General features: G+C 32.4%; 2 protein-coding genes across 13 annotated transcripts in view; both read left to right on the top strand.

The window, feature by feature from the left end:
• LOC127726375 (allene oxide synthase-lipoxygenase protein-like) overlaps positions 1 to 25126 on the top strand; it is a 97263-nt gene that overhangs the window by 29295 nt on the left and 42842 nt on the right. The window contains exon 17 of one of the 12 annotated variants that reach the window (XM_052233759.1): positions 1420 to 1873. The exons of the other annotated variants lie outside the window; for them this stretch is intronic. Coding sequence (XP_052089719.1) covers positions 1420 to 1534 — 115 coding nt within the window. The 3' untranslated portion in view covers positions 1535 to 1873. Of the gene's footprint in view, positions 1 to 1419; positions 1874 to 25126 lie in introns of those variants that run through there. 12 annotated transcript variants of the gene reach the window in all.
• Positions 22170 to 25126, top strand: part of LOC127726388 (allene oxide synthase-lipoxygenase protein-like) — a 110684-nt gene continuing 107727 nt past the window's right edge. The window contains exon 1 of the mRNA XM_052233786.1: positions 22170 to 22200. The gene's annotated coding sequence lies outside the window, so the exon portion shown is untranslated. The remainder of the gene's footprint in view (positions 22201 to 25126) is intronic.

Raw genomic sequence — 25126 nt, 5'->3', positions numbered from 1 at the left:
CTATGAAATGTATGAAGATATATTCTCAACCGACCCTGTTTATCTATTTCTATCAAGATATGAGGCCGATTTAAATGTATCTGTTCTATCCTCCATTACAAGTTCGATGGGATAGACGCGTTTAACATAGTCATCAAACTTTTATTATCTAGTGACAGAACATCTTCTATATAGCGGAGCGTGTATCGTAACTGTGAAATTTCTTTTATTTCTTTTAAAGTTTCATATGAATCTAAGGAAGTACCTGTCTCAGATTTAGAAAAATAACTACATCTTATGTATATGAGTAATATAAAGAGCAATTATAATTTTTTTAATCAATATTAATAGTTTAATTATTCTAGGCCGAAAAGTAGCATTTACCTTTTTTAAAACTCTATTACACAAGAGTAGACATAGCTATTTTGTATTTCAATAGATATTTAGTATTCTACAAGGCTCATTGGAACTGGATCAAAACCAATCAGCAGTTCAAACTTAAACTGGCTGGTAATGTTAGGGCTTTTACAATATTATTAAACTGAAAAGAAATAAACAACTTTAGATGCCCGTAGGTCACCATTACCCACTCCCACTATCCCATCATAGGGAACATGCGTAATACTTTTTATGTTGATGTGACCACAACTTCAAGGGAAACTACATTAATAAAACGTTTTTAACCTGATAATGTACGGACGAATGGATAGATTAACCAACGGACGGACGAACGGATGTCCCAACTCGTGATACCATAAATTTGATTTCTTTGAAAACAAACCTAATGTGCAAGTTGATTTATTTATTCTTTTTGTGGCCCCTGTGATGCATAAGTACCTTTCTAAAAAAAAAGGCTGCTATGGATTAGTTTACATAGTGGAAGCACAAAATGCGCACTTCAGATAACGTTCAACAACAAAGTAGTGAGTCTAATATAGTCCCTCGTGCATGCATCAACTTGCAAAAAAAAAAAAGAAAAAAAAGGCTAGGTGAAAATATAACAGAATTTTTTGATTGGATAAGGGCAACAATATTATCAATTTGAGCCAATTATGTAGTTTGTGGGTCGAGATGGTGCGCAACACAAAGGAACGTTATATTTTGATACACAAATGTCCTCAACGTCAGAAATCAATTTTAAAAGATTTTTTTCAATAACTCTGAAACAATTGTAAAATAAGAAAAAGAACAATAAGATCTAGAGCATAGGTTAAAACATTGATTTTTCGACGTGCAGACTTAATAAATATTAGTTAACAAATGGACAATTGATATATTACTGATTCTGGTATTTGAAATGTAAAAGAATAGGATAAGCCTATTATACGGCCCAATCCCGTCTTTGGTATCAAATAGTCATACGTTTTACCATCAATGATATGTTTGAATACCCTTTCAAACTATGGGCATATTCATTTTATTGTTAACTTTTCATTGTAGGTTTCGACAGACATTACGACAAGTTGGGAAAACAATTGAGTCAAGAAACAAAAAGAGGGAATATCCATATGATTGGCTTCTTCCAAAGGCAATACCTAATGCCATAAGCATTTAAACACTTATATGTTTACTATTTTTACAGACAATAGCATTTGTTCACACGAAGATTGTCTAGCACATTTAACAGATTTTAATGTATTGCATTTGAAACTAATATTTTGTTTGAGATAGCTTTTATGACATAATTGTGTTTTGTACATGAGTTTCTAAGGCATTTCCGCCAATGAGATCAACACCAAAGAATCAAGCGTTTGAGTTACTCCTACTTTAAAGTGTGATATTTGGGCCTAGGGAGTCCAACTGCAAGAGATCTTCATTCGTTGATTATATATGAATTAACTTGTACAGTATATGTATGTTTTAAGTCTAATAAATCCTTCCAGTATTACTGACATCAAATTTTGAAATTATTCTATTAGGTCTTAAGCTGTGTTGTTCCTATTTGCAATATCAAGAGGGCCGAGTTGTTATGGATTTTAGGTAGTCCCGACACATGTCGGCGAACACGTCGGTGGTTGTCTTTTGTAATAAATTAGAGGCAACAATATTTTACCGATGTTCAAATTTCATAAATCTTTTAAGATATATTGTTGTACAAATGGAGGTAAAACACAAATATGGGGAAGCTCATTAACTCCAAAAAGGACGAGTACGGGAGAGTCGACAACGAAGCTGCTCCTGATATCGGAGCATCACCCGCCGTTCATATCCACACTCAGTCAAAATATCACAATCGAGAAAAAAGATGCAATCCGACGACTCCTGTATATCTGACCGCCAAAACATGTCGCTAGTGAGTTGAAATAGAGACATTGTATCTGTATTAAAATTCGAATTTGTTGATCTCTGAAGGTTATCTCCTGTGTAGAAAGGTGTCAAATCTTACCTTGATAGGACACTATTTTTTTTTCCCAGACCAGAAGATTGAACTTTTGCTTAAATATTACAGTTTTTTGCTTGGCTGCAAAGGGCAAATAACTCTTTTAAGACTTTATTTGTTTCCGGTAATGGACGAATTCCGGGTTGTCATCTTTGCATCAAAACTAGTTTACCTATCGCTGTCTTTCAGGAAGAGCATACAGTTATCATGGTTATTACAATGATTAATTATCAAATTAAAAGGGTAATGATTATAATCAATGATAATGTATTAAGACATACAGGTATCACCGAGATAAAGTTGGGCTAATAAAGGCAACAGTAGTATACCGCTGTTCGAAAGTCATAAATCGATTGAGAGAAAACAAATCCGGGTTACAAACTAAAACCGGGGGAAACACATCAACTATAAGAGGAAAACAACGAAACAACAGAAACACTGAAGTGAACAAAAAACAAACGACAATGCAACACACATAGAAACGAACTATAAGATAACAACTGCCATTTTCCTGACTTGGTACAGGACATCTTAAGAAAATATGGTGGGTTTAACCTGGTTTTGTTGCTAGCCAAACCTCGCGCTTTGATCGCAATGTTAAATATAACACTAAAATGACAACATTACATGACAGGAATACAGTACAAACAAATGCAAGAACATTCAGGACAGAGAAATACACAAATAAACAATACAATAGTACATTTCGACATGCTAACCACAGAATAAAAACGAACACGTAAAACAACATAGGACAGCACACAAAAACAGCACAACAGAACCACGAACTGTCTTTCACACGACTGGATCAACGCCACAAAAGTGACGTCACTGGTAAATTTCTAAAAATTTGATACAGTTTAAGATCAGGTTTGTAACTATGTCATTTGATGTATTTTATAACAATTACACGAATATTAATATCAAATTGTGTTAGTAATTATATAATTAATTATATTATCTAGCTATGTCGGTATTTCTTCTAAATCAAACTGTAAAACAAATAAATCGTGTACATATAGTTGCTTTAAACCAAAATCTTATAAATGAACTGGGTGATTAATTATCTTTACTTTTACATACGAATAGAAAATAAAAAAAATAGAATTACAACTACAAACGATAAGACATTAAACAATATCCGATCAGAATAACAAATACAACATCATAACTAAATACATAACTGTTGGATAAACAAATATCGTGACACGTCTTATAGCAATGCGTATTCACACTCAGTAAAACAGTCATATTCGGGAATAGGTCATGTTCGGTACTTAAAAGATCAGACGACGTAAATGGTAAACCACAATCTAAGTCGTGGTAAAAATGTCCTTAGTTAGTTTGGACACAGACACATCGTATGGATCAACCAATTCGTGATTGTGTCCATAAAATTTACGGAGTGTCATTTTTTATCTTTCCTCCTCATAACTTTGTTGACCCAGTTTCTGCGTAAGGAGCACACTCCTGTATATGAAGTCCATATAGTGTGAACATGCACGAGCATAACGTATCAACTGAGATATGTAAACACCATACGATGGGGCAGAGGGTATGTTACTGCTGAGAAATGGGAAATTGATAACTGGGAAGTTGAAATCGTCCCGTTTGTCATAGATTTTAGTGTGAAGTCATCCATCTGTGTCAATATTGAGGAAAAGATCAAGGTATGAAGCAGTCCTTCTAGTATCAGTAGTATCCTTAATTTCAAGTTCACTGGGATATATGAGATGTAAGTATTGGCTGAAATATGGGTTATTCAGTGATAGGACATCATCAATATATATGAAAGTATAATTAAAGAATTTCGCAAGGTGATTTTTCTTTTTGTCTTTTAGAAGGTTCTGAATGAATTCTGCTTCATACGAGTACAAAAAAATATCGGCCAGTATGGGTGCACAATTAGTACCCACTGGAATACCGACTGTCTGTTGAAATATCAATCCTCCAAATTCAACAAATATATTGTCGATCAAAAAGTCCAGCATTTTGATAATATCATCTTCAGTATATTTTCTGGTAGATTCAGTGTGGTTTTTCTTCAAAATAAGAATTATTATAACTCAAAACAAGAAATTTGTATCTACGATTCCCATTTTTATAGAAAAAGCTCTGTTTAATGAGATTGTGAAGTCGATCTTTCAATCGAGCATGGGGAATAGTAGTGTAAAGCGTAGAAAAATCAAAAGTCTTAATGTTGCTGCAAAATTGCAGAGATTGTGATCTAAGATTAAGCAGTAGATCTTTAGAATTTTTGAGAATCCACATCTGGTTAACACCACTGATAGAATATATCTCATCACAATATTTTTGAAGGCCATCTTTTACTGTAGAAAGAATAGTAGTCAGTACTTTAGGAATATGTTTAGTCGAACATTTTGATGATCCAGCTATGTATCGTTCTGTATATGGAGGTTTGTAAAGTTTTGGTATCCAGAATAATGACGGTAAATTTTCTTCGTTTTCTTTGATGTTGATACCAAAAGAAAGAAGGACAGATTTGTGATTTTGTAAAATTTCATCCTTTGTAAATGATTTTTAGAATATGTAGGATTACCAGTTGTGCTGTTTATTCCAAGCTGTGTTGTGAGACATTGCAAATAATGGCTTTTACATATGAAGACAATATTATTCGAGGCTTCATCTGCTGGAACAACGACATATTTGTCTTGCAAAGAGGATAAAGCATCCACAACCTCCGGATTCTTGAAAGGGTTAGAAACCCTTGTACTCATAGTACATCGTAGTTTCTGAATGCGCTTCTGAATGCATGATCGAATAGCTTTGATCCATTCAGACAAAATGTCCAGTTTTGGTTCGTCTGGTTCGCGCTTTACCCATTTTCTAGCGTAGTCCTCAACTGCATCCATCAGTAACCTGAAGTTCTTTTTCCAGTTGATGGGCTGGGGAATTCTATATTTTGGTCCCTTGGCTAACAACTCTCTTAGTTGTTCATTGGTAACGATGCCAAGGTCGCCAGTAATAACATGACCAGCTAGACTATAATTGTATTGTGACGATACACATGAGAAATCCGGAGGTTTGGATTTCACATGTTTGAGGTTAAAGGCCTCTAAAACCCTCTTGTGGTTGAAAATCTTGGATGCAATAGACTTGGTGTAAGTATAAGAAATTACAGGTACCTAAGTTTGTATTTACCATAGACTTTAAACAAAAACTCGAATTTTGTACGCGCACGGTAATTTGCTCAAACATAGCAAAATAAATGTAAACACTTATATGTTTATTATATTTACACACAATATTATTTCTTCACACAAAGATTGTCTAGCACATTTAATAGATTTTAATGTATTGCATGTCTTTGAAATTAATATTTTGTTTGAGATAGCTTTTATGACATAATTGTGTTTTGTACATGAATTGCTAAGACATTTCCAGCAATGAAATCAACATCAAAGAATCAAGCGTTTGAGTTACTCTTTACCCTAAAGTGTGATATTTGGGCCTAGGATGCTCAACTGCAAGAGCTCTTCATTCTTTGATGCGATATGAATTACTTTTGATTAACTTGTACAGTATACGTATGTTTTATGTCTAATAAATCTGTCCAGTATTATTGACAAAACAAATTTTGAAATTATCTTATTGGGTGTTCAGCTGTGTTGTTCTTATTTGCAATATTAAGAGGGCCGAGTTGTTATGGATTTCAGGTAGTCCCGACACATGTCGGGGAACACGTCGGTGGTTGTCTTTTGTAATAAATTAGAGGCAATAATACTTTACCGATGTTCAAATTTCATAAATCTTTTAAGATACATTGTTGTACAATAGAGGTAAAACACAAACTTGGGGTAGCTTATTAACTCCAAAAAGGTCGAGTACGGGAGAATCGACAACGAAGCTGCTCCTGATATGCATGCAACACCCGCCATTCATATCCACACTCAGTCAAAATGTCAAAATCGAGAAAAAAAGATGCAATCCGACGTCTCCTGTAGTATCTACGACCGCCAAAACATGTCGCTAGTGAGTTGAAACAGAGAAATAGTATCTGTATTAAAGTTCGTGATTTACAATCAATAGTTAACGTAATTAACAAAATTTCTAGACTCTCGGTCGAAAGATTGCATTTTCTTTTGTAAACAGTTTGTTGATCTCTGAAGGTTATCTCCTGAGTAGAAAGAAGTCAAATCTTACCTTGACAGAACACTATATTCTTTTATTCCCAGAGCAGAAGATTGAACCTTTGCTTAAATATTACAGTTTTTGCTTGGCTGCAAAGGGCAAATAAATCTTTTAAGACTTTATTTGTTTTCGGTAACGGACGAATTCCGGGTTGTTATTTTTGTATCAGAACTAGTTTACTTATCGCTGTCTTTCAGGAAGAGCATACAATTATCATGGTTATTACAATGATTAATTATCAAATTAAAAGGGTAATGATTATAGTCAACGGTAATGTATTAAGACATTCATGTTTCACCGAGATAAGGTTGGCCTAAGTTTGTATTTACCATAGCCTTAAACAAAAACTCGAATTTTGTACGCGCACGGTAATTTGCTCAAACATAGCAAAATAAATGTGGAAACTTGGCAGTTTCTCAAATTTGTCCATTTGTGTTTCCGTGCGACATTTCTATTAATGGGAAACATTATTTTACCTACGAGAAGGCTATCAAGATCTACTTTCCATTCACCATGGATTTACCTTTCCAGGACCAAACATTCAGGTAGGAAGAATTAAAGTTATCATCGTTTAACAGCTCCCATCGTGATTTGAATTATTTGTAAGCTATTTTTAATAGGGTAACAATAAAACAATGATAACCAAGTACATTCCATCTTGACAAAAATACAAAACTGTTAATGTCATTACAATGACTTAAATAAAAATAGATAATACATATAGGTGATAGGTACTTACATGTAGTTATGTCTTTTCTAAAGACCTATTCTAGAATTTTCAAAAATAATCTTGAAACTTTGCAATACTGTGAAAACTTTGTGTATCTGTACTTTACGCCATGTTTTATGCTCATTTGAAGGTTGACTACATCTCTCTATTATACAGTCGTTTTACCGCATTGACTCAAACAACAGCTATACCGAAGTAGATTGTTTTATTGACCACATTTTTGTCGAATTCGATTGATATTGCAACGAATAGTCGGTATTTCAAAAGTTGCTAAAAACTCATCGAAAAAACAATTGAGGTTGCCAAGTTGCCAATTTCATGTTCATATATATTGTCTACTAGCTTAAACATAAAACCCTCATTGTGGCAAGTATTTGCGTCTCATATATCTCAATGAACTTTACATTAAGGATACCACTGCGTCTAGAACAGATGCCTGATACCTGATTTATTTTTGGTGAATTGTGAAAGAATAAACGAATTCCAAACTAAGATGTGTGACAAACGTAACGATTAAGCATCATCATTGTCATTTTCTATGTCACAGTAGTGAATTGCACTTCCGTCTTTGGTTTAATTGATTGTTTGTTGTCAGTCATGCTTATATAACTTAGATAAACCATTTCGAACAGCGGTATACTACTGTTGTCTTTATTTGAAATGTTAATTTTTCTATGGTTAAATAAAATTATGTAAATGTCAATACGATAGCTGCAGCAACCAAACATCCTTTAAAACATAAAAAGACATCTTTAAATTTTCCAATGATTGGAAATAAAGAAATGTAAGTTTTAGAACTCAGAAAACTTAATTAATCCCTTCGAAAATGTTAAGTATGCCTGTTTCCAGTCAGTAATGTCATGTTCAGTTTTCTCTGTTAATAGTTGGCGTGTTTGTCATTTTAGAATCCATTGCTGATGACAGGTATGTGCAAATTTTCTTTTTTTTAATTTGTTCTAGAATCTGATCAAAGTTGCATTTTATTATTTTCTTATTGGCAAAAATTGTTCAATTTGTTCTTATGCACATGGAGACCAATAGGTGGTATCATAACCAATTCTTTTTTGTGTACGGTTTTTCTTAAAATGAAGCCTGCCCTTCAGCATCATTAGAAATAACGGGTTCAAATTTTTTTGTATGAATGATTAGAAATATATTTCAAAATTGTGGCATTTGTCTGGGCATATACATGTAACTACTATCAGTCAAAGACCCAATGTTGACCCTAGGATTAATAATATTATTGTTAGTAGTAGTAGCAGTAGTATTATAATGATTCAAATAGATAGCTGTGGAAATAAAGATAGTTCATTACATACCAATAACATAAACGTTGGACATGTTATATTGAAATATTTTCTAATTTCTTTTGTTGTCATTGAGGATATCGAATACCGATGTATTAACACGCTAATTATATAATTCGTCATAATCACTAAACAAAGTTGTTACAATTAAAAAGCTTTATTCATATCATTTGATGAGATTTGTTTTTAATGTTTAATTAGTGAGTACATTTAGCTCTATCGATATAGAATTAGCTCATTGGTGAAGACCTACAATATCATGTAGGTTTACATCCTTTTCCATTGGTTTTGATGGGTACAACCCTTGGATGGTGTAAACTTCCCAAAAAACGTGTATGGTGTAATGGTGTATGGCATATGGTGCAATGGTAGAAGGTGTATGGTGCTATGGTGTATGGTGTAAGGGGAATGTTGTAATGGTGTTACGTGCGATCGGGAATAGTGTGAATGAATAGTGTACGACATTTAAAACTATGCAAAATATTGATAAGAACTGATTTTTAATTTTATGCATTAATTTACAATATATCACAAAATTCGTTTTTAAAATAAATAAATAATTTTGTAGTCGCACGCTTTCTTTGAAATTAAATTGCATTATGGTGTTATGTGTAAGGTGTATGGTGCAAAGGTGTAACGTGTATGGTGTAATGGCACAGGGTGTATGGTGTAATGGTGTCTCGTTGACAGTTATACCATATCTTCGTATATTTATATCATTAACCTTACATCATATATGTAAAATAACCTACAGATGTAACTTCATTATGACGATTTAATAGCTGCTTTTAAAGAGAACGATTCCCTTTTGGAATGTAATCTTGCTTTGAAATACTTGAATGAGCAACACGACGAATACCACATGTACAACAGGAACTGTTTATCCTTTTGGAGCACTCCCGGTTTGAAAGGAACTGATGGTGTTTAGTCCTTTGTTTTTTTTATTTTACGATATTTTCGGACTTGTTCCTCTTTTTGTCAGTTTTTGTTTTTTGCCATGTTGTTGTCAGTTTTTCCTTGACATACGATGTTTGAATGTGCTCTTGATATCCATCACTATTTTCGTCTTGTATTTTGAAATGTATATGCCCTAGCAACTTTGAAATCACCCATCAAACATCAACGTTATCCTCGTCTCCACTTTTTGAACAAGTGCCTTCTCTTGATATATCCCAGTAAACATAACATTGAAGACACCACTGAAACTTGCCTATTATTTTTTTATTCTCTTATATGAACATAGGTTGACGAATTCAAACATAATATCTTAGACAAACGTGACGATTACATTTTCCAAAAATGTAAACTTTGTTCTATAGTAGCATTACATCTGATGTCTAGTTTGTTACTGATCGAATAAGTATCTGGTTTAAATAAGCTAAATTTGATTACCAGTTTATGTAGCAAAACAGTGCTCTAGCAGGGTAATAAGGCAGAACAGGTTCATTTATCTTTTATAACCCATCCCTTAGTATCTAGATCAGTCTGTAAAATCAAAAATCAAATAAGTATATCTCATCTCAATTCATGGTTTTTGCAGAGTCTAGTCACTATAGAAACCATCTTGAAGACTGTTCCAAACCAAAAAAATATTTAAACTATTATGTTAGTTACAAAAGTTCTTAGTAAGAAAGCAACAGAAAGTCTTGGTGATTTTAACAGTTTGCTGTGGATCCACAAGCAGTAGAAATTGTTAAAGAGTAAGCCTTAACATTCATTTACTCTAGTTTTCTTTTTAATCAGGAACCAAAAAGAAAAAAGTACACCAATGAAAGGCATATTACATACGAAACTTTCTTCGTCCTTTTGACTTATTCATGTTTCTAATTTCTAAGTATTTTCCATGTTACGCCCAATGTTTATAGTAAATATCGCCTTTTTTAAATTGTTTGTGCAAAATTTACCTACAAGAATTGATCTTAAACTATTATAACAGCCGTCATGTAAGGAATGACCTTCAAATCCGAACATACTATCATATAAGAATAAAATCGTAGGTAACTGTGAAATTTATTCTTTGTTAGTTCATTTTGTCTAAAGAGCCAGTGTGCTTCTCCCATCAGTCGTCCGATAAATTTAACAAAGATCATCTCCTCTAAAACAACTGGGTCAAATTTAACCAAAATTGGCCACAATCATAATTGAAGTATTTAGTTAAAATTATTATCCGATAATACTGTCTGCTGACCTACATGGTCGATATGCCTAAAATAGAAATAGGGGTTAAATGCAAGTTCTGTCTATTATCTAGAAAAACCACTATAGAAAGAGAAATCGGAAGATGGCAAAAATGTTCAAAATGATGAGATCTGCCTTCTGTTTTTTAACATTAAAACTACCAGACCGCTTCATGTAGTAGTTATTGCCCTTTAACTACGAATTTTTACCATTTTGTTTTTTTTTTCATTTTTGAGTGTTATCTTGAAAATTATCAAAGCAAGAATGATCAGTAAAACAAAATCTGCAAATAGATATAGGTCAGCTAATATGAAGATGAATTCGTCAGTTTTATTATTATAGGAGTGATTGCCTTTACATGACGATTTTAACACTTTTTAGTTGTTCGTAAAACTAAAGAAGATAGAGAGAAAATATCAATAGAAAATTATCGGCAATACAGTTTCAATAAAACACAAAGATTTTAGAGTTGAACAATATTGTCTAAAAATGTTGTAGAGTGTCCATTGATAAAGATGCACATAGACCTAGGTGTGCGACACACGCTCTTAAGAGCATCTAGTTAATTTTTGTATAAATCGTAGGAGGCAACTGCCTTAGATTTAGAAAAAAATATGACTTCAGCAATATATAAAAAATTCGATCTGAGTTTAAATTAGATATTAAAGACAACAGTAGTATACCGGTGTTCAACATTAAACATTCCAAAATCATAAATCTTTAATTTGGTAGGGTCACGAAGCATCTTTCCTATTTCAAGGACTAGACCTTGTTGTTTTGTATCTTAAAAGGCTTAATGGAACTCGAACAAAACCAAATAGGCAGTTTAAACATAAACTTTCTGGTAGTGTATGGTTATCTGTCATATTACACAGCTGTAAATAAAACATAAATTTAAATATCCGTAGGATACAATAACGCCGCTTGGACTAGATTGTAATTCAGCACAATCATCAATGTGAGTCTTCAATGAAATAGAGGGTCCGGATAATACGCAACACGATGGAATGTCAAATCATGATACACAAATGTTCTTAATATCACAATTTAATTTCAAAAGAGTCATTTAGTTCTTACCCTCAAACAATTGAAGGGTAAAAAAACACAATAAGATCTATAGTTACTAAGGTAAAGCATTATTGTTTTTTTTCTATTAAAGTGCAAACTTAATAAATTTCAGTGAAAAATAATACAATTGGTATATTTTTTATGCAGTCTTTTAGAACCTACTATTCATTCACTTTACCACAATGATATGCTTAAATGCATTTTCACACTATGGGCATGTTAATTTCACTGTTTATATTGTCGTTGTAGTTTGAGACAGACATTACGAGAAGTTGTCATTAAAATTGATTTAAAAAATTTAAGAAACAAAAAGAGGAACTATCCGTGTGATTGGCTTCTTCCAAAGGCAATACCAAATGTTATTAGCATTTAAACACTCATCTGTCAATTATATCTAGACATTGTTGTTTCGTCATACAAAATTTTTCTGACAAAGATAAAAGCTTTCATGTATTGCTTGACTTCAAAAAATATTTTGTTTAAATGCACTTTTATGACTATATAATATTATAACTTAATATACATTTGTAATTTTGTTCATCACCAAAGAAACGAGCATTTGAGTTTCTTTTTACCCTGCAATGTGATATTAGGGTCTAGGATGTTCAACTGCATGAGAACTGCATTCTTAGATACGTTATTAATTATTGATTGTTTTTGATTAATTTGTATGTGTTTTTTAAGTCTAATAAAACTGTCCAGTGTTATTGAGAAAGTCTAGTTTAAAAGTGTGTATTATAAAAAGTAAAATCACAAAAATACTGAACTCCGAGGAAAATTCAAAACGGAAAATCCCTAATCAAATGGCAAAATCAAATGATAAAACACATCAAACGAATGGACAACAACTGTCATATTCCTGACTTGGTACAGGCATTTTCAAATGTAGAAAATGGTGGATTGAACCTGGTTTTATAGCGCTAAACCTCTCACTTGTATGACAGTCGCATCAAATTCCGTTATATTTTCAACGATGCGTGAACAAAACAGACATGAAATAGTCACAATATGGGTACAGCAGTCATGTGTTCTTTGTTGTTTTTCTTGTTTGAAATACTACAATATCCGAGTTAATTTGGGTTGACGTAGTCTCGACACATCTAGTGCCACATCTGTGGTTGTCTTTGGTTGTAAATTAGAGGTAATAGTAGTTAAATGATGTTAACCAACGGTCTAATCTATATAAAAAACGAGAAACGAGAAACACTTAAGAACCACATCAACAAACATTTGCCATAGACTCTAAACACAAATTCGAACGTTGTACACACGCAGTAACTTATTGAAATGTTTAGAAAATTGTTGTTTCTTACATTTGTTATTTGTGTGTTCCCGTGCGACTTTTGCACTCTTGGGAAACAGTTTTTTACCTATGAGGTTGTTATCAAGAGTTGCCTTCCGCTAACTAATGATTTAACTATTTCAGTTCCATGGAAAACCGAAACCTTTAAATTTTAAGGAAAATGCTAATTATAAAAGCATCAATCTTGCCTTTATCGACATTCTTGGGAAAGTCATCTTAAAGAATTAGAAACAAGAAGCTATAATAAATATTTTGGATGGGAAAATAGAAAAAGTAAAAATAAATTTGATAAGAAGTGCATACGAAAATGGGAGTTAGCAAACGGTCAATTCTAAAAGTAATTCTTTTAAAGGCATCATGCGTATATAGACGTGTTACTGGTAAACTTTCCAACAGGAGGTTTTTACTGTTTAAAAATCTAAAGGTGTCTGATAATATTTTGTTTACATTCAATATGAATTCAAATGATATAAAACATTTAGAGTATTTCAAAGGCGTTGCAGATCGTTATAGATAAAGGCAACAGTAGTATACCGCTGTAGAGAAGTAATGAAGTCCTGGATGTTGCAGTGTAAGGTAAACTAGCTTGGAAAATTTCAGATTGTTGAAAAGAAAATTATGTAAAAGTATAGTACATATTATTAGAAATAAGATTATATGAAAAGATCGTTTAATTGAGACTTCATGTTTTTCAGATAAAATTTTATCTAAATCATTAGTATTCTTGCAATATAAGAAACTCCAAATATGAATTCGTTGTTTAACTTTATTTTTGAATATTTAGCTGAAAATATTAAAAAAATTCAAATGAAAATTAAAAGTTATTGAAAAAAAAAGCAACACGTTTAATAATTTCATGCGAACGAAGCGCATATCTGGATTTACCTTCAAGAATGAATAAGAACCGAAACAGTTGAAGAGCTATATGACAAAAAAACCCCTAAAAAATATCCAAATCCATCTAAGGTCAACTTTGCCTGAGGTAGTTGAACCTTAGTTTATTCATAAAGTATAATGTAAAAAGAATGGAAAGTATAATAAAAGATACATATTTCGTTTCTACTTCCAAAAAAATATACGATGGTCTTGTGTTATAGATACTAGGTGCTAAAGTTTTGTATCTTTTTATTTACTTTACAGTCTTCTCTTTATTTGTCTTTGTGCTATTTTGTTCCGTTTGGTCGTATGACGCTTGACGTGACTCGGTATTTATACACCAAGCTATCATGATTTGGCTTTGAGCGTTACGGTTGCAGGTCGGTTCAGGGGTGAACTTTGGACGCCAGAGGTTTTTACAGTGTTGTTTACGTTTTGTGTACCCTTGTAATTATAGTTTACTTTATTTGTACTTTATCGAGTAAGTGTATACTATATTCTGTATTTCTTATCAATAACAAAACGTTGTTTTTGTTGGTGTTGACCTATAAAAAAATGTCATACAAGTGGAAGGTTTAGCTATATATATATCAAATGCGTTTTGTTAAAATATACTTTTTCACTCATTTGGTCTTTTGGAAAATGTTGTTTGTGCTGTATTTAGACCCCTCTACCAAGAAATTTGTTTTGCATGCACACGTATAAAAATTGCGGTTTTTATCCAACGCAATCATAGGTTGGAACGTTGTTTTCAATTTAGACTTGTTTATATTTTTTTCGTTTGGGATGTATTATATTTGCCTTCGGGTTTATATGATCCGTTCATCTTATTTTGACTCTTTCAAAATTCAAGAGTCTATCCTAAATTGAGGTAAATTATATGGCCTTCCAAATACCGTTTCGATTCCTAACATCATTGAAGAGACATTAATTGTCGAAATCTGGATATGGTGTACAAATTGTTGCACCTCATGTTTGCAGTATACCATTTTTTCCGCAAGTTTATTGTTTTCTGTTTAGTAATAAATTAATAATAAGATCTTTTTGTTACATCTTGTGATCCGTTTATTTTGCAATCGCTAATGGCAGTCAGCAGGGTTTAAGAACATCAGTTGTTCGACCTGCTAGTCAAATGCGTTTTGTTAAAATATACTTTTTCACTCATTTGGTCTTTTGGAAAATGTTGTTTGAGCTGTATTTAGACCCCTCTACCAAGAAATTTGTTTTGCATGCACACGTATAAAAATTGCGGTTTTTATCCAACGCAATCATAGGTTTGAACGTTGTTTTCCATTTAAACTTGTTTATATCTATATATATATATCTAGCTATAACACCAGTGTAACCCATCATTTTCTTCGGGAAATGCCTGTACCACGACAGGAATATGACAGTTGTTTTCCATTCTTTTCGTTGTCAATAAAGTGTAACGGTTGATTTTGTGAGTTTTTATGGACTCCCCCTTTTAGAATTTACCTTGGTGTTCTGTATTTGCTAACTCGTTTTTTTTTATCACAACGGAAAATAACAAACAACAATATGCGTAATTTTTGTTACCTAGAAGAAACTATTATAATACTCATTATATTTGGCAACAATTCTACGATCTCGTAAACATAAGTGAAATAGATTTGGATACTTAATCACAGACAACAAGTTTTACTTCATATGTTTTAATTACAATGCTTAGTGTTTCTATATATTAGTCATGTTATGTATCTGAATAGAAAACAACATAATAGTGTTGTCTACAGAATTTTTGCAAATGAATATAATAAAATAGTTATTTAAAAGGACATAAGATAGCTAGTTCAATGTTACTTACAATTAAAAAAATTATTACCAATGACAAATTTTAAAATTAAAAAAAATTACAGACATTCTAACCTTTGATAGACCACTGTTGTAAACATCGAATGAAGAGTAAGTGCAGTACCAGAAGTGTGTAGATTAGATAGATATAAAGCAAGAATGTGAAGAAAGTGGTAAGAAATTGAGGAAAAGAGCCGAAGCTGCTGTTTTTAATTAATAAGTACAAAGGAAAATTGGGTCCGTGTAAAATCATAATCCTGGACAGGCATGGAAAATAGTATAATTGCTGTGCATGTGAAAGACTGACACGGAAATTCGATACAATGTTAAAGACTGGGTGGTGAAGACTCAAAATTATAACATACGCGACGAGTGAATTAAAGAAAACATGTGCAATTTCTACTATTATGAAGAGATTGTGAAGGCGGAGTCGAAAATGTTTTCACTCTTTAGAAAAACTCTATCTCAGAATTCGGAAAGCTGTCCATTGCCATCATAGAATTACCTATCATGTTTCGATTACAATCTGATAGTTAGGTGGTTATAATCCGAGAATCCATTAGATTACCGATTTGATCAGTCAGGTGAGTGCCAATTCTAGTGTTTGCTTCCATTTTCACCGGTAAATACACGGGATTCGGAGGGTTCTTAGTGCGTTTTATGCCTGTGGAGACGTTCAATAAGTAATAATAAATGTTGAAATGTTGCGTTCCTTTCATGGTACTGTAATTGCTGATAGCACATTGACCAAATTGCTTTTGATGTTGATTATGTTCACAATTTAATCTCCCTGCATACAACAGCCTATCTGACTATGAATATGAGCCTGATATCTTGAGGAGGTTGTATATGTATAATTCTCGCTATACTGCCAGTGCTGTTAAAATGCTGTAGTTCGCAATCATGTTCACATGATATTTCTTGTCTAAGGTCAGATGCGACCAAAACGTTCTAGGATTGCCGCCGATAATTATCACTGTCTTGTGTTTTTCAGTCGTATTTGTGGATGAATCTCGTCTTTGATTTCTCCGATACTGTTAGAAACAGTATTCAATATTATACTCAATCAAAATGAATATTTATCCAGTAAATGACGGAAGACATAATGTCCTGTTCGAATGTTCAGAAAAGAGTAGTAAGTCTGCGGGTTGACCACCGTGATCTCATTAAATTTTTTATCAAGAAATATATATAGAACTAGTACACATTTGTTTAGGGGCCAGCTGAAGCCCGCCTCCAGATACGGGATTTTCTCGCTGTGTTGAAGATCGATAAATATATCTATACGATTCTTGCATGGAATAAATTTGATATAATTTTCTCTGGCATGTATTTTATCACTACAGCCCTTGGATGGTGTAAACTTCCCAAAATAACGTGTATGGTGTAATGGTGTATGGCATATGGTGCAATGGTAGAAGGTGTATGGTGCTATGGTGTATGGTGTAAGGGGAATGATGTAATGGTGTATGAGGAATGGTGTGATTGTGTAACGTGCGATCGGGAATGGTGTGAATGAATGGTGTACGACATTTCATTGGTTGAAACCGAAGTTCATTTTATTTTAATTTTTCGGATTGTAAACATAAACAATAATAATAATCCTATTGTTCTTTTTTCCCAGTAAAGCAAATTACTTTACTCGTTAGACTCTATGTCATATATATTTAATATACACATATTAAAAAATCTTTTTTTTTCATATTCTTATTTACATTAAACAATGGCTTTAAAATTACACACTTGTGATCACATGCAGTTATCATAAAAGAAAGGATTTTATTGAAACTAGAAGGCGGATAGAAAGGTTATCCACGCATCGGAACAGTATTTTTATATCACGGGTTATCAACATCATTTTTAAAGTTGCTTCGTTCCCCACTTTTGACAGTCTCTTTATAAATATCTGATCGTCATTCACCTATGTTTGCCTTGGATTTACGATTCTGTTTTCCAAAAAATGTTCAAAGGAAAATTGTACAGTGTTATTGCACATAAGGTGTTGTATAATTATGAACAATCTCGTCAATTTCGTTAGATTTGTCTTTACGGATTATAAATGATATCTTGAACGTCCGAAAAAATATACTTATGTGAAACGGAATAAAATATTTGCCACTTGATATTTAGCCACCAACAAAATCAACCAACCGACATAATATACTAACAGTATACTTTTCCTAGAAGAGAACTTCTCATACTTTTCATTATAAAGTACAAATGAAATCTGTCATGTCAGTCACACTGTTGGATGATGAGGTGGAATAGTTTTATTATACAAACCATCCTGAACTACTGAGTTTAAATCATCACACCTCAGCAAGCACGACTAATTTATGCGCAGACCAACCCATCACACAATAGCCGAAAAGGAATCTGTGATGTACCCGTCCATATTCAGAAGTCATGGAAGTGGGAAATACAGATACTGATACTGACTTTAGTGACAGTTTTATATAACGAATACAGAGATGAAATGCTGGCACTCTAAATTAAAGCGGACAAGATTTTGTTATCATTGTATTGCAATGTTGCTGTCATTTGTATTATACAATCCATCCTGACATCAAAACATTGCTGATTTACTATGCGGCTGCCGCTATATAGATTTACATAATAAAGTGCAAATGGTCAGTTTTGTTTGATACTTTAAAATAGTTTTGTTATACGAGTCAGCCTGAGGTATCAAAACTACTGAAATTTTCTTGCGAGACAATATTTTTATTAAAAAGAGGACATGCTGGCTATCTAGATTGATGGGGACAAATTTTTGTTGTAATTGTATTGCAATGTTGCTGTCTTTGTATTATACAATCCATCCTCACATCAAAATATTGCTGATTTACTTTGCAGCTATATGCTGATTTACTATGCGGCTATATAGATTTACATACATGACATAATAAAGTGCTAATATGATCAGCTTTGGCTGATGCTTTAAAATAATTTTGTTATACAAGTCAGCCTGAGGTATCAAAACTTCTAAAATGTTCATGCGAGACAATATTTTGAATAAAAAGAGGACATGCTGGCTATCTACATGTAGATTGATGGGGACAAATTTTTGTTGTCATTGTGTTGCAATGTTGCTGTCATTTAATTTGTATAATGCAATCCATTCTGACATCAAAATATTGCTGATTTACTATGCGGCTATATAGATTTACATAATAAAGTGCAAATATGGTCAGTTTTGATTGATACTTTAAAATAGTTTTGTTATATGAGTCAGCCTGAGGTATCAAAACTACTGAAATTTTCTTGCGACACAATATTTTGAATAAAAAGAGGACATGCTGGCAATCTAGATCGATGGGGACAAATTTTTGTTGTCATTGTGTTGCAATGTTGCTGTCATTTGTATTACGCAATCCATTCTGACAACAAAATATTGCTGATTTACTATGCGGCTATATAGATTTACATAATAAAATGCAAATATGGTCAGTTTTGGTTGATTTGTTTAAATAATTTTGTTATACGAGTCAGCCTGAGGTATCAAAACTACTGAAATTTTGTTGCGTGACAATATTTTGAATAAAAAGAGGACATGCTGGCTATCTAGATTGATGGGAATAAATTTTTGTTGTCATTGTATTGCAATGTTGCTGTCATTTGTATTATACAATCCATCCTGACAGCAAAATATTGCTGATTTACTATGTGGCTATATAGATATACATAATAATGTGCAAATATGGTCAGTTTTTGTTGATGCGTTTCAATAATTTTGTTATACTAGTCAGCCTTAGGTATCAAAATTACTGAAATTTTGTTGCGAGACAATATTTTGAATTAAAAGAGGACATGCTGGCAATCTAAATTGATGGGGATAATTTTTGATGTCATTGTGTTGCAATGTTGCTGTCATTTGTGTTATACAATCCATCCTGACAACAAGATATTGCTGATTTACTATGTGGCTTTATAGATATACATAATAAAGTGCAAATATGGTCAGTTTTTGTTGATGCGTTAAAAACATTTTGTTATACGAGTCAACCTGAGGTATCAAAACTACTGAAATTTTGTTGCGAGACAATATATTGAATAAAAAGAGGACATGCTGGCAATCTAGATTGATGGGGACAAATTTTTGTCATTGTACATGTTGTTTTGCAATGTTGCTGTCATTTGTATTATACAATCCACCCTGACATCAAAATATTGCTGATTTACTATGCGGCTATATAGATCTATATAATAAAGTGAAAATATTGTGGTCAGTTTTGGTTGATGAGTTAAATAATTTTGTTATATGAGTCAGCCTGAGGTATCAAAATTACTGAAATTTTGTAGCGAGACAATATTTTTAATAAAAGGAGGGCAAAAATATTTCCAAATTTTTTAACCCTATATAAATTAACAGATTGACACACTCCCCATTTCCATTCTCAATTTTATAATTATAAGTGCAAATATGGTCAGTTTTGGTTGATGCTTAAAATAATTTTGTTGTACATGTTGTACATGTACCAGTCATCCTGAAGTATTCAATTTTGGCATTGTTTGTCGATTTTATCTGAAAACCAAGTTTATAAGATTTACGATACATGTTAAAACCGATAATAATTGCATTGTAACCAATATCGTTTTTAATTTATAGATAGGCAGATCGCGGATAAATTTGCATTACAAGCAAAGTTTTATGCGTACTTTATTTACAAATACATGTATATATATTTAATCTGTATTGTTCATATAACCATCATAGGCATGATCACGGAGATTTTAATTTTATATATTAATTTACAATATTGAGATCAAAATTCGTTTTTTAAATCAAATAAATAATTTTGTAGTCGCACGCTTTCTTTGAAATTTAATTGCATTATGGGTAATTTCGGATCGTGTAGATAGAATGGGGAATGGTGTATGGTGTAATGTGTAAGGTGTATGGTGCAAAGGTGTAACGTGTATGGTGTAATGGCACAAGGTGTATGGTGTAATGGTGTATGGTGAATGGTGTAATGGTGTATGGTGTGAGTGGGAAGTTTACACCATCCAAGGACTGTATTAGTTTTCAAAAGCAAGGATTTGGCAAGTATTTTTCGGGGAATTTATTATGTTTAATGTTTTTTTACTTGTTATTAAATTTAGCTACCATCTATTTGACCCGAGAGTCACGAGTGTGTCACCTACACAAACATTATATCTGATGATTTCTATTAGAATGAAGGATTTTTCAATTGCTATTTACAGGCGAAATGCAATGTTTAGACAACCACGGGGTACATTGGGATAAATGTTCGGTTATTTGGGGGAAATATTGTATGAACAGTAGAAATAACTTGGTTACTCTGCGTACTAATTGCAATTCACAATTTGAGGATAGAAAATGAATTTGTAGACATAAGATGATTTTTCTCTATTAGATACACCATACCTGTAATAATGTATAAGGAAACATCAATATTATTTCTCTTGTGTGGTTTACAATAAAAAATATGTATTTTTACGCAGCAATTATTTCACGCTGTATTCTCATATCTAAAACCTGATAAACCGAAGTTTATATTGCAACCAATTGTTTTTTTCACTTAACAATGTCACTTTCTAGGTTAGAAGAAATATTGGTCAAGTAAAAGATCATATCTGGCTGCAACAACATATAGTGATGTCAATGAAATATGTTAAAATGGTACAAAACAACTAAACAATTGAGATAATGATTAAAGTAGTAAATTCATGAAACTGGTAAATAGGAGACAATTCTTATTACATAAAAGCCGTATCTAAAAGAAGTCAGAATCTGTTTAATTATGAGAATTAATAAGTAAGTACAAAGAATACTAAAGAATCTTGAAGGATGCAATTTGCCGACTACACGGTGGTCTTGTGCATATTTGATATGAACTTAAAATATATGTTTTGTCAATGTTACGTGATGACGTCCAAAAATAATTTTCTTTGAAATTTAAATAGCATTAAATCAGGTTTAAAAATGTATCAAATTATGCACTTAAATTGTTTATTCAATAAATGGCCTTAGATAAGTCAAGGTAATCAGTTTTATCTAATGATCTCTTCTGGATATATTTAGATTTTGGTAGTCTCACTTGCAATCGTATCACACATTTCGATCTTTTTTTGTAAATCTTAGATCGAACATTATTGTTTAACTCTACAATAGGATTGTTTCTGTATCGAATGTTTCAATCTCTTACTGGACTTCAATGTATTTATAATCGTGAAAAGAATTAAAATCAACCATTACCTGGGTTTATTTTTAACATTTTGAAAAACCATACAGAGACAATGTTATTCTGTTTCTTACATCTTTGTTTACAACGTTGCTGTAGAGATATCATACTATGTAATAATAGGTTTCTGGTTTTCGTTGTACAGGCATGTTAGCATTAACTGAGTAACAGCAGCGGTGAAGTCCTCGTCTGGCTATCTTTGTTCGTTGAGGGTATGTATATAGTTTCTGTATCTTTTATATTGAATGCTTTATGTATACTAATTTGCATTTGCCTTCCAATGTCTTGAATAAAGTACCAGTGATGATATAAATGTTGACAACATGCTTGTCTGGTGTTACAAATTATTACCCTGTTGATAAGTTATGTATTTATATATAGATATGCATGCGTGTATTTGTGTTCTTTAATTAGATGCAACAATTTCCCTTTCTGAAGCATTTTGATTTTACGCCATCATTTTGTTTTTCAATCGTAAAAAATTTAAGCCATTGTAATGATGACGCGCTGTCAATTTAGCTATTGAAACCGATATATTTATACACATAGCATCACCACGATCCTTATATGCCAGTTGACAAATTTATCTACTAGCTTTTATTTTAGGCAGTTAGTCAACTTAAAACTACTGTTTGATCGGTTGTCAGGGGGAATTTTCAAAAGTTCATAGACACTAAAACAAAATTCTAATTAATTATTTCGTGGAAAGGCAGACTAAAAATGTTCAGAGATTGAAGACGAATTATCCTAAATAATGGATATTTTTCTAAGTTATGCATTTTTAAGATACACTTGTAAATATGAAAATAAGAAGATGTGGTATAATTGCCAATGAGACAACTCTTCACCAGAAACTAAAAGACATAGAAGTTGAAAACCATAGGATATCTTACCGCCTTCAACAATGATCAAACCAATACCGCATAGTCAGCTATAAAAGGCCCCGCAATGACAAATTTAAAACAATTCAAACGAGGAAACTAACGGCCTGATTTATGTAAAGTACAATGAAATACAAATATGACAAACAGCAACTAACGACAACCACTGATTAACAGGCTCCTGACGAGACAGACACCAAAAAATGTGGCGGGGTTAAACAAAGTGAAAAAAGAAGTAATAAAAACACAGAACCGACGTGGCAGGGTATATATAAAAAGTAAAATAACAGAACAAAAAAAAGAACTCCAAGGTAAATTCAAATTGGAAATTCCCTTATCAAATGGAAAAATCAAAAACTCAAAAACATCAAACGAATGGAAAAAAATATTCCTGACTGGAAAATGATGGATCTGTATATATCCCTACAACAAAAAAGACGTTAAGTGCAGATCTGACAGTACTAGCAGTTGATACGGAATATTTATCAACAAGGTTTTGGTACCTTCCGATGAACTTTTTTTAGAACAAGGACGAGTCGTTCTTTGACACCCCTGGTTTATCATCTTTCTGCTCAGACACTGGTGACGTTTCACAAAGTCTGAGTAGGAGCTGCAAGCTCTTGAATACCGAATAAGTTGGGTAATGTATATCCCATATGCAGGTGAAGTTGGTATATTGCTCCTAAGGTGGGGGAAATTGATAATTTCAAAATTAAAATCGTCTCGTTTGTCATAGATTCTGGTACTGAAATGACTGTGTATGTCAAATTCGAGATATTAGTCTAAAAATGAGGCGATGGAAGCCGTGTCTGTTGTTTCTTCAATTTCTAGTTTTGATGGATATATTAATGGAACCCAATCAGAAAAGTTCGAATTGTTAATGGAAAGAACATCATCAATAAATCTGAAAGTGAAATAAAATAACCTGGCTTCTTTGATCTTCTTGTTTTTGACAAGTGTCTGAAGGAACTCCGATTCATATGAAAATAAGAAGAGGTCGGCAAGGAGAGGCGCACAGTTCGTTCCCATAGGAATGCCGACAATTTGTTGAAAAAGTCTACCTCCAAATTCAACAAATATGTTGTCAATAAGAAACTCCAGCATACTGATCACTTGTTCCTCTGTGTAGCATGTTTTACCCTTTTGTTCACTATTAACAAAATATGCCTTATGGTATCCCAAAGTAATAAATATATAGCGTATGCTACCATTTTTATGTTGAAAAGCATTGTGGATAATTTCTTTTAGACGGTTTTTCAATTTCACATGGGGAATGGTGGTATACAAGTTTGAAAAATCAAAAGTTTTGATAGAACTAATTTTAGAATTAGTGAAAAATTGATAAATGAATATATTGGTTAACTGAAGGAGATTATTAGATCTTTTTTGATAAAACGTTCATGTGTTGAACCGTCTAAAACTGTTCCTGTGTAGAATTGTCGAATTTCTTGTTGAGTATGACTGTCCAAAATTGTTCTTGGGTAACAGAAGATGTCCGGAAAAATTCTTCATTTCCAGACAGATTTCAGGACAAGTTAGATATTAGTCCCACTTTTCATGTTAAGGCATGATTACAATATAACTACTGTCAATTTAGAAATTATTAGGGAGAAACGTTTACAATAAAACGTTTAATAATGTAAAATAAAATAAATCGTCATTACTTCTCTTAGGTTTTATAACTTGTAATCATTCTTCAATCAATGACATTAATCTATAACTTGTTGATAAGTACAACTGATGACTAGTAAGAGGCAAAGAATAAGATGGTTGATTTTTCTGCATTTAAATTTTAAAATTGGGTTGTTCTTGATCTTGAACAATATCGTGTCTTCTTTTTTTAATGACATTGCTTTAAGAAATCTGTTTTGGAGTTTACCTATCGATTGGGACTATAAGATTTAAGTGGTTTTGCTGCATTGATGTGTGTTGTTTGTTATTTTATGAGCGTTTTTTAGTCAACTGATCATTTTTGAAAGGATAAGTTTAGTAATAGAAAAAGAAAGAATCCAATATTGTTATAATTCCGCCATATGTTTTTATAACAGACCCCAGTGAGGATCATTGTTTGTTGGTTTAACGTATTTTGTCATATTTGAATGCTTTTATCATTTATTTTCGGAATTCCGTATTTAGTCTATGTTTCATTTACAATATAATTAGACGTAGGGTGATTACAAGATTTGTATTTTGAAAGACACTTGTCTTTTGATAAAGACTACTGACCCTTTAATCCAGTATAATGCTTTCCTCGTTT

The sequence above is a fragment of the Mytilus californianus genome, unplaced genomic scaffold (assembly GCF_021869535.1).
Source record: "Mytilus californianus isolate M0D057914Y unplaced genomic scaffold, xbMytCali1.0.p SCAF_17, whole genome shotgun sequence".
Lineage (NCBI taxonomy): Eukaryota > Metazoa > Mollusca > Bivalvia > Mytilida > Mytilidae > Mytilus > Mytilus californianus.
This window is presented reverse-complemented; position numbering and strand designations above follow the sequence as displayed.